This window comes from Cebus imitator, unplaced genomic scaffold (assembly GCF_001604975.1).
Source record: "Cebus imitator isolate Cc_AM_T3 unplaced genomic scaffold, Cebus_imitator-1.0 Scaffold6, whole genome shotgun sequence".
In the NCBI taxonomy this organism is placed as follows: Eukaryota; Metazoa; Chordata; class Mammalia; order Primates; family Cebidae; genus Cebus; species Cebus imitator.
The window spans coordinates 7,917,665-7,929,006 of record NW_016107321.1 but is presented as its reverse complement, the minus strand read 5'-3'; the positions used below and the strand labels follow the sequence as shown (position 1 = coordinate 7,929,006).

At 39.1% G+C, this 11,342-nt stretch overlaps 1 protein-coding gene across 8 annotated transcripts in view; it reads left to right on the top strand.

The window, feature by feature from the left end:
- ARID1B (AT-rich interaction domain 1B) overlaps positions 1 to 11,342 on the top strand; it is a 441,201-nt gene that overhangs the window by 119,115 nt on the left and 310,744 nt on the right. For all 8 annotated transcript variants that reach the window (XM_017537335.2, XM_017537381.2, XM_017537389.2 and 5 more), the window contains exon 3: positions 4,777 to 4,926. In XM_017537335.2, coding sequence (XP_017392824.2) covers positions 4,777 to 4,926 — 150 coding nt within the window. The remainder of the gene's footprint in view (positions 1 to 4,776; positions 4,927 to 11,342) is intronic.

The window sequence follows — 11,342 nt, the reverse complement described above, 5'->3', positions numbered from 1 at the left end:
TTTATATACAAACGCTAATATCTTGTGTTTTAAAATTTTATACAAATGGTGTGATACTGCATTAACTTTTTGTTGCTTTCTTTTTAAACTCAACATTGTGTTTTTTAGGTTTGAACCATTTTGATATGTGGTGTCTTACGCCTTCCTTTTTAACTACTGTATAGATTTAATTGTATGCTTTTAACTTTTCCCATTTACCTTCTGTCCTAGAGTTAGATTTTGTCCTCTTCTATCAATTGTATTAGGCAGGACTGCATTGAGTGTCCTTCCTGGAACATGCGTGTTTCATGGGTATATACTTACAAGGTGCATGGCTGGGTCATGGAATCAGTGTACGTTTAAACCTAGTAGGAAACTGCTCTCTAAAACTTGTTTAGAAGGAAAAGTGGGGAGAGGATTAACTGTGATCATTTCATTAATTTTGGAAGATAAGCAAAAAGTTCAGGGTATGGTGAAATGAAAAATGGATCCTGACCCTGCACATGTAACATGATACAGAAATGTGAAGAGTAATACTTGTGTCCTTTATTGGGATAATTTCCTAAAATAAATACTTTAAGTGAATCCTTTTTAGCTATACATTTTTTGTTGTGTGTGTTCATGTCTTAAAGGTCTTTATTTAGAAATGAGTGAAACAGATCCTTCTCCTCCTCCTTCTTCATTATTGTTATTATTATTATTTGAGATAGAGTCTTGCTCTGTCACCCAGGCTAGAGTGCAGTGGCGCAATCTCGGCTCACTGCAAACTCCGCGTCCCAGGTTCAAGCGGTTTTCCTGCCTCAGCCTCCCAAATAGCTGGGATTACAGATTCGTGCCACCATACCTGGCTGATTTTTGTATTTTTAGTAGACATGGGGTTTCACCATGTTGCCTAGGCTGATTTCAAACTACTGACCTCAGGCGACCTGCCTGCCTTGACCTCCCAAAGTGCTGGCATTACAGGGGTGAGCCACTGAGGTCAGCCAGATTCTTATTTTTAAATAACAAATGGAAACGTTCTGATCTGAGGCGTTTTTTTTTTTTGTTGTTGTTGTTGTTGTGCAATCTCCATTTAGTGCAGTTTCACAGTTTTTAAAAAAATATATTATTTGAACTGTGCTGAAGGCACAGAGCATGTGCTGGACAGTCAGGACTTGTGTGGGCCAGCGGTTTATGGCCAGGGACACTATGTTGTTACTGTACTGTTCAGTGGCTGTAGATGAAGCTGAACACGTGTGTCAGATTTGGGTGGTTCAGGAGATTTCCATATTATAATGTGTTCCTTGATTTGTTAAAATGTTTCGTGTAATAATAGCTTGCTTTGGTAATCATTGAACAGTATTCGTCATTCAGCAGATGTTTGCTGACGGTAAGATCCTCTTCCAGGATCTCGTATTCTAGTGATGAGGACAGACAGTAAACACGTGAATACGTAGTTAAGGGTTTCACTACATAACTAAATCAGCCTTCCCCGTGGTAAGATCAGGTTGGTCAAGGCACTAGAAGGACCGTGGTTGGGGTCAGGCTGGGGAGGGAAGGGGGCCGCCTGCCCTACCAGCTCTCTGTCCCCAGCTCCCAGTACCTGTCGACTGGTGCCCAGTAACTGTTGATTGCATGTCACTTGCATGCAACGGTCTGGTAATATTAGTTATCCTGCATGTGGTTAAGAACTAAAAGATTTTAAAAATCTCAGCAGCCAGAATAGGCTTTGCAAACGTTGGGACAGTGAAGCTCATGTGCTTTCCTCATGGATCAGTCCTCTGGGCCCTCATTATGTGGGCAGCGTGTGTGGGTGTCTTGGTCCTCAGCACATTAGAAGCCTAACTGGGTTTGGGTGGGGAGTGAGCTTGAGTGGTGAGTACTGTCGGAATGCCCTGATGGCCTGTGAGGAGAGGGAGAGCCGTTCACACACCAGAACTCAGGACCTGTGGTCACCAGCAGCAGAAGACCCTGGGGCCTTCTATGTCTTGTGGGGCAGCCTGTGGATTTGTGTTTTATAATACCATTTAGTTTCAAAAGTCTGAACAGCATATAGATCTTTCAGAGCCTTGCATCTGAATGTATGAACACAAAAACAATAATGATCAGTAAAGAATTAGACTTTAGGCCAGGCGCAGTGGCTCACGCCTGTAATCCCGGCACTTTGGGAGGCCAAGGTGGGTAGATCACCTGAGATTGGGAGTTTTGAGACCAGCCTGACCAGCATGGAGAAACCCTGTCTCTACTAAAGCTACAAAATTAGCAGGGCATGGTGGTGCATGCCTGTAATCCCAGCTACTCGTGGGGCTGAGGCAGGAGAATGGCTTGAACCCGGGAGGTAGAGGTTGTGGTCAGTTCAGATCACACGATTGCACTCCATGCAGGGCAACAAGAGTGAAACTCTGTCTCAAACAAAAATAAAGAATTAGACTATAGCTCCAGTCAGCTGCGGTGTTCTATTGAAAAATTGGTTTTTAAAGGTAATATTTGAGAAATAATATTTTACAGAGCGCACTAAAACTTGTAGTTTAATGAGTCCTAATGACACCTGTATAAACTTCCAGGTGGGACTGGGCACAGTGTCTGTATGACTTAGGAAAGCAGTACTGTTCGACAGTTGAAGATGTAAGGTGGAGTCATGTGATTGATCATATTCACACAACTCATGTGCAATGGGAATTGGACTTAGAGCCCATGTATTTGGAACCCAGAGATTCTTTGGGTAAACTAGAGTTGAGGAATCTATCCTGTCACGGCTCCCACTGAAGGACAGCTGACTGGGTCCAGTTGGTTGGCACTGGGCCCTAGGTCGCAGGGAGAGCCCTCTGTGCTGTTAAAGGTTTCCTCAGCCCAGGCTCACAGCAGGTGGGGTGCTGGTGAAATTGGTCCTAAATGGATGAATGAGCCGTGTGTCTAAAAGGACAGCAAATTGGTTTTAATTGTGGAGGACCATATTTGAGGGTGCCCAGGCAGATGTTTGGGGTGGTCTCCTCTCTAGTTTGCTCAGTTCTGTAGTGGTTGCTCCACTGAAGATTTCCTCTGCGCCCACCTGTTCTCCTTGCCCCCCACCCTGTACCCAAACTCCCTGGAGCTGGACTAGGTAGTAAAATATTCGAGGCGTTTTGTGGCTGCTCTAGCGTTGTAGGTTCCTGCAATCTGTCCTGTTGTCTTGCTTAGAAAACAGCGCCCCTTCCCCAAACAACACTTCCATATTGTGTGTGAGGGTTTCTGTAACCAGAAAGTCAACATATTAAAGCGCAATTCATAGGGGAGTTGCTGGCTGTGTTGACTGAGCTTTACAGTCATTTTAACACTGGCAGAAGTGTTATCCTAACTGCTTCAAATCAAACTGCAAAGATGCTTGTGTGAAATATAGTATTAGATATCAAATCAAACATATGGGTGTTGAACGGGAGGATGTGTGTTGTAGTGGTATATGGTATTCTAGCATGTGGAGTTGTATTTTATGGAAATTCGTTGGCTTGGCTTATGGCAGGGACATACATTCATTATGAGATATCAAGCTGTAAAATAAATAAAAGCAAAAAATTCAACTGTGCTGTTAAATGGCTTTCAGTGCAGACTTTTCTGCTCCAGCAACTTAGGCTCTGTGTGATGAGAGGCACTGGGAGCCATTGTGGTCACATGTATTCTCATCCTCTTTGGTGGGTCTTGAAAATAATCTGGATTGGATTGAAAGAAATAGGGACTTTAACATTTTCATTTTTCCCCTTTCACCATTGTATGTGTTAGGAATTACTGTGCTGATTTTTCATAGAGGCTAAATGTTTTACTCTTTACGTCTTTACCATTCCATCTTTTTCCTCATTCAGTATTTCTGCAGTGGGTTTGGGTTTTAAGTGTGTATCTGGTACTCATCATTAATTTCTTAAGTATGTGTGCTTATGGGGCTCAAGTTCTTGAAGTTCTCTAGTGGACCATATTGTGGTATTTAATGAAATGACTTTGCCATTCTTGTCTGTAGAATGCCTTTTGCTGTCCTGATATCTTGTTTTTTTTTTTTTTTCCTTTCCTGCTCTCTCTTGAAATTATAGAAAAAGGCAATCAATTTCTCATTTAAAAAAATTCAGGATACTATCCATGGTATATTTATTGCATGAGGAAAGATTTTCCTCTAAACAATGCTTTCAGGCATTTTTAGGCTTATGTAAATTAGAGACGGAGAAGATTGATTTAGGCCATTTTGGTCTATACCTCTGGTATTTACACTGTAGTACGTCTTGCGTTACATTGTTACCTGTTTTATCAACTAAGAAAATACCATCCTTAGCAAAAATGGTAAATAGAATTAGGAATGTAACTGGTATATATCTGCTGTAAATGCAGTTGGTATATTCTGACTTTTTTGTTCTAAACTTAGAAACATACACCATAATAAAGCACACAAACCACAAGCTTCTCGTAAAATATTAGTGAGTTAACTTGGACTGTTTGAGTTTAATTCTCACTATTGCGTGGGAACAGATTTAATAATGATGCTTCTCTTTCTTAGCAGAGGCTATTCTTTAATGTCACTGTTAAGTACTTCCTTCCCCCCTTCATCTTTGATATATCAATAGTTTATATCTGATAGAATATGATGGTTTTTAAAGGCAAAGTCAGATTGCCTTTTGACTTCATTGGTAGCATGTGAATAGAAAGCAGCATGCCAATTTGTCTAATGAAGAGAGGATTAAAAATATTGAGTTCAGTTGCTTAGCCGAGAACCCCCTTCATGTTGCTGAATTGAAACCATATTTGATTTCATTTAATTGCACATTTTGACTCTCTCATTTGCTTTGCTTGACTTTTTGACAGATGCCACCTCAGTACGGACAGCAAGGTGTGAGTGGTTACTGCCAACAGGGCCAACAGCCATATTACAGCCAGCAGCCGCAGCCCCCGCACCTCCCGCCCCAGGCGCAGTATCTGCCGTCCCAGTCCCAGCAGAGGTACCAGCCACAGCAGGTGAGCACGGCGCGCTGCCCCGCGGGGCCCCGTTTTCTCCAAGGCAGGCCCGGCTCTGAAACATCTTCCTATCCCTTATTAAAAATTATGTCCTCAGTGGAGAAAAAGTTAGTTTTGAGAAATGCACAACGGTAACCTAATCTAACGCCAACCGTCTCTCTCTGTCTTTTCCCCTTTTGAGATTGGAGGGTGAGAAGAATGACCGGTGTACTGTCTGCTTGCAGTACTGGTTAGTGGCCGCAGAAGGTGTCAGTCATTGCTTGTTCTTTGTCATTTCCGTTCTGAGCCTTTCAGGAAAGTGCTCTGCCACTTTGTTAACGCTTATTCAGGAGAAGGATCTTATCAGTCATTTCATCCTGCTTCTTGGCACATGCATGGTATTTTTATCTTGACCTTTGTTTTGTTTTGTTTTAGTGGTAAGTGCTACTACGTGAAAACACTGTTGCCTTTGACTGTGTTATTCTCTTTAAACTAATTTATAAATAGATATTCACTTCAGTTGCAATATATTAAAATACTAATTGGAATCATGTACTTTAAATATATTAAGCAGTTTGTAGTTTAAATTAGTCTCATTAAATATTCCTTTAGATTATTGGGTTATATATTTCAGCTTACAGGCTCTGCAGAAAAACAGTATATATGTTATTTGATAAAATGATTCAGGTTCCTTATATTTTAGAGACTGTCACTCATGAGTGACAGGAAAAGGAGTAGTGAGTGAGGGACTCTTACTCTGAATCCAGATAAAACATTCATAGTACTGCCAATCATAAGCATCAAAATATAATTTTCCATTTTAATATTTTCTTCCTTCTCTTCTGTGTAGTGGAGGTGGCAAAGAGAAGATGAACACATGTGGCATTGACTTTTTCCTCTTTAAAGGACTTCTTTGGTGGCTTGACTAGATCGTGGATATTAAGCAAAATAAATGAATTTATGGAGCTTAATTTTAATCAGTTTGGCTGGTTTCTAAAATATTTTCTTGGTTTCTAAAATAATTTTAGTAAGCCTATTTTCATATGACTTACTAAAGAATTCTCAAGAGAGCTTATGACTTTAAGCAAAACATGTTAAAATAACAGCTAGGTTTCGAGATCCAGTACGATCTTGTTTTTTACATACATGTTTTAAAAAGCTTGAACCCAGGAGGTGGAGGTTGCAGTGAGCCAAGATCATGCCACTGTACTCCAGCCTGGTGACAGAGCAAGACTCCATCTTAAAAAAAAAAAAATTGTAGTTACATATATGGGATTTGTAGCAGTAGAAATGTATATCATTTCATAGTTCTCTGGTCAAGTGTTTTTTTAAAGTGTATGAAAATTTTAAAACACTTTAACATAATTTCTTTTTAGATGAGAGAGGCTGGTATCTGGGGTTTTGATAAAGTTACATGCTTTTTCAAGGAGCTTTCAGAGCCTTTTTGAACTTATTTGTAGACACAGAGTGTTTTGTCATGTCATCAAAATTTAAGGACTCAATAGAGAATTTATATAACTCATTTGACTAGTGTGCTGAATGAATCTCTGATCATAAAACCAATTTGATTAAAGATTCTGAATGCCTGTCATTTTCTTCAAGACCAAGCTCAAAATTTACTTCCTTTAAAAACTATTCACAGCACATGGCAATTAGTTATTTAATACCTTCCAGCACCTGGCAATTAGTTATTTAATACCTGTCATATTTAAATATTTAAAGCATACTACAGGTAAAATCTTACTTTAATGAATACTGTTTTAATGTGCTTAGTTTCAGGCTATCTTGTGCTTTGATTATTACTATCGTTTTATTGATTTGAATATAATAAATTATATGGTAAATACTATGTAACAATGACTTTAATGTAATTGTAGTAATTTTTGTATATTCTGAATAAAACCAAACATTGCACAGAATACATTGGAAATTTTTTCATGGGTTCATATTCCCTAGCCATGAAATGTGTGAGTTATATTCACTGTGGGACAGAGAGGTGAAAGTTGAACACATATAGGTGGCCTAATCAGATGGTCTGGTTTGACAGAAACAGTCCTGGATTTTAGGGAGTTAGATGGTGAGATAGATTTGGAGAGTTTCTCAAAAGAAATGATACCTGGCGTTATAAATATATTTAGCGCCTGCAAAATCCAAATAATCTCCCCAAACCTATCCTGAAACATAAAAATTACCGTTAAAATATTACCAAAATCATGCCAAATCTTAACAAGTAACACTGAATTCATATACCTTTACAAACTTCAGAAGCTCAACCATATTTAGTTTAATCAGCAATAATTCTTTTTCTTTTTTTCTTTTGAGACAGAGTCTTGCTCTGTCACCCAGGCTGGAGTGTAGTGGCAGAATCTCGGCTCACTGCAGCCTCCGCCTCCCAGGTTCAAGTGATTCTCCTGCCTCAGCCTCCCAAGCAGTTGGGACTATAGGTGCACGCTACCACACTCAGCTAATTTTTGTATTTTTAGTAGAGATCGGGTTTCACCATATTGGCCAGGCTGGTCTTGAACTCCCGACCTCGTGAGCCACCTACCTTGGCATCCCAAAGTGCTAGGATTACGGACAGGCATGAGCCACCATGCCACCAGCCAGTATTTCATAATGACCAGAACATTTCTTTATGCAGTCTTATCTTTTGTTTTCAAATGTAGTTTACATAATCTCTTGATTTTGTATAAGGCTGTCATTAGCAAGTATTAGTAGTACTTGGTGTCTTGTTAATGCAGCTGATACAGATAGTAATTTTAAGTTTCCATCAAGATACTGCACTTTGTGTCTTCAGCATTTTTCATGTGTTTAATGTTTGGACTAATCAATATGTTCATTTGTTTCAAAACATAAAAAGTACAAGGAAGGGATTCCAAGAAGTCTCTTCCCATTTTAGTTCCCTCTGTCCACATCACCACCCCTGTTCTTGACTGGATAACCATTTATAGTTTATTGTATGGTTTTCTGGAGTTTCTTTATATCAAGAAGCACAATACTGTATTTTAGTTTTTACCTTATTTTTACACAATTGATGGTATATATAGTATAATGTACTATATGCCTTCTTCCTTTTTTTTTTTTTTTTCTCATCCCCTTCTTTCACCCACTTAAATATATTTTCTGGAGATCTTTCCAAAGGAGCACATACAGCAATTCCTCATTCATTTTTATAGCTTCATTACAGTTTGTGGACATACCATAATATATTTAACCAGTTCTTTTTGATGGACATTTAGATTAGTTCCAGTTATTTGAATTGAAACAATGATGGCATGATAAACTTTGTGTATGTGTCATTTCATAAGCAGGCAGTAATGTCTGCAGGATAAATTCTGGAAGCCACAGTGCTGGGCAAAGGGTGTGTGCATTTGCAATCCCAGTGGGTATTGCAGGCTGCAGCCAATTCACGCTCCCATCTGCACATGACAGGACTCTTCCTACATATGTGCCAGTAGCATGGTTTTACAAAGCTTCTGGATTTTTGCCAATCTGGTACAGACTGAGTATCCTAAATCCCAATGTCTGAAATCTGAAATGCTCCAAAATCTGACACTTTTTGGGTGCCAACATGACACCACAAGTGGAAAATTCCATACTTGACCTCATGTGATGGGTCAGTCAAAATACACGTAAAACATTGTTTCAGTCACACAGTTATTTTAAAATATTCTATAAAATTGCCTTCAGGCCATATGAATAAGGCATACTTGAAACATAAATAAATTTCGTGTTTAGTCTTGGGTTCCATCTCTAAGATATCTCATTACATATATGCAAATATCCCCAAATCTGAAATAAATCTGTTTATAGTTATAAAATATACTTATCTGTAATATAGTTTTAGTTTACATTTATCTTGTTAATGAGTAATGTTAAGTGTCATCTTGTGTGTTTAAAAGCATTTTTGTTTCCTTTTTCCTGAACTGTAATTTTATATATTTTTGTTTTGAATTTTTTCTCTTCAGTTGCTGGTCTTTAAAAATTGTTTAAAAACCCCGTCGTATATTAGGGAGACTGGCCCTTTGTCTGTTAATATGAGTTATTAACTCGAGAGGACTGGAATCAATAGAACAGAATAAAAGAATAGAATCAGTTATGCTCACCTGCACTCGTACACACACACACACACACACACACACTCACACACACACACACACACACACACACACAGAGAGAGAGAGAGAGAGAGAGAGAGAGAGAGAGAGATTTATTGTAAGGAATTGGCTCATATGTGTATGGAACATTGCATTTCTGAAACCTGCAGTGTGGGCTGGCAGGTGGTGAGCCCATGGTCCTGTGAAGTCAAAGGCAGCTTGCTGAAGAATTCGTTCTTGCTCAGGTGGGGCTGGTCTTTTGATCCTAGTTAGGCCTTCAAACTAACTGGATAAGGCCCACCTACATTATGGAGGGCTATCTGCTATTCTCAGAGTCTCCAGTTGAAATCATTAATTTCATTTTTAGTACCTTCCAAGATCACGTGTAAAATTAACCATTGCAGCTGTCTTTCCCCCATCAACTGGAGTTGCCACTAAAATCATTCACTGATTTTCCTTAGGTATATGGTATTTGGGATTATTTTGGGATTTCTGTTATTTGCCACTTGTTCTTCTATTAATGTGTTTTAGTACTGTACTGTTTCTCTATTACCTTTTAGTATCTGATAGGGGTAGTATATCCTCATTATCCTTCTTTTCCATTGGTGTTTTTCCTTTTGCTGTTCGTATGTGCTTATTTTTTCATATAACCTTTTTTACCATTCTATTTTCTAAGAATGTTATCTTTTGTGATTGTTATAATGGGATCTTTTCTTTCATTATATCTTTTTATTCTGTGAAACAGGGTACTTAGAAAAGAATAATGATGAGGCACACAGAAGTATTTTACTTGAATAGCTTTTACCTTCTTGGAGCCCACTGACCAAAGACCAGGAATATCCCTGTGCTAAGATGGGTTTGTTTAGCTCAGGTGGCTGCAGGCCAGAGAGCATGCAGTCCCGAGGCGCCCCAGGAGCAGTGTGGACAGGGGGAGGTGGGCTGAAATAGGGTTAGGGTGTATGTTAGATGATTCTAAGAGGGAGTGAGATCATGAGGGGTGGTCTTCAACTGGCTGCTCTCAAGAAGGTGGGGGTACTTTGGTGATTAGGTATTTTAATTTTTATCTAGGAGACAGGAGGATTGAAGTAGGGCAGGCTTGTCAATTGGTAAAGAAGCACCAGCCACTTAGAAGAGGAAGTGGGGATGTTTTGTCGTTTTTGTCATCAGCAAGTGTGCGCCTGTTGTTTCAGACGCTGTTGCTGTGCTGTGGGAAGCCTGCAGTCCACTTGCGCTTCTGCCTGGTTTTCCTTTGCTTGCCTTCACACATTTCCTCTCCACTATCCCTGCCTCTCCTGCTCGGGATCGCTTTCCATCTCTCCATTTGTTTAGGTACTTTTTACTTTCTTTTATAACATTCTTCAAAAAGAGCTGCTCTATTGCTTTTTGTTTGGCTTATTCCTATATACCTTATTTTTCTTTTGCTATTGTAAATTGTATCCTTTAAAAAATTACATTTTCTCATTGTTACTGGTATATACAAATGTAACAGACTTTGTATATTAATTCTGTATGTGTCCAACCACCTTTTAAATTCTTGTTAATTCCGCCAATTCTAGTCATTTGTGAAATCTCAGGTTTCTTCATTAAAATAAAACTTTTAAAAATCACTGCCTTCCCACTTTTTTGGCTTTCTGCAACTGGCACCTCCATATGCATTCTTTGAAACGGCTGGTGGTCACTGTGTTGTCCCTGATTAAATGAAGGCTTCCAGCATTCCATCATTAAATATGATGTTTACTCTTTCTTTTCTTTCTTTTTTCCTTCCCCCTTTTTTTTGTACCTGTTCACTATTGGACTAAGGAGGTTCCCTTTTCTAGTTTGCAAAGAGATTTTTTTCATGAGTGGATACTGAATTTTATCTTCTTTTTTATATGTACTAAGATGATCTCTTTGTTTTTACTTATAATCTGTTTTTGAGGTAAATTATCTTAAATATCAAATGAAACTTGCATTCTGTAATAAACCTAGCCTTACGATATATTATCTTTTTTATTCATTACTGGATTCAGTTTACTAATATTTGTTTTAGATTTCTTGAATCATAAATTCATGGCCGGGTGTGGTGGCTCACACCTGTAATCCCAGCACTTTGGGAGGCCGAGGCAGGTGAATCATGAGGTCAGGAGTTCAAGACCAGCCTGACCAATATGGTGAAACCCTGTCTCTACTAAAAATTCAAAAAAATTAGCTGAGTGAGGTGACGGGCACCTCTAATCTCAGCTACCTGGGAGGCTGAAGCAGAGAATTCCTTGAACCCAGGAGGCAGAGTTTGCAGTGAGCCAAGATCACTCTACTGCACTCTAGCCTGGGACACAGAGCAAGACTCCTTCTCAAAAAAAA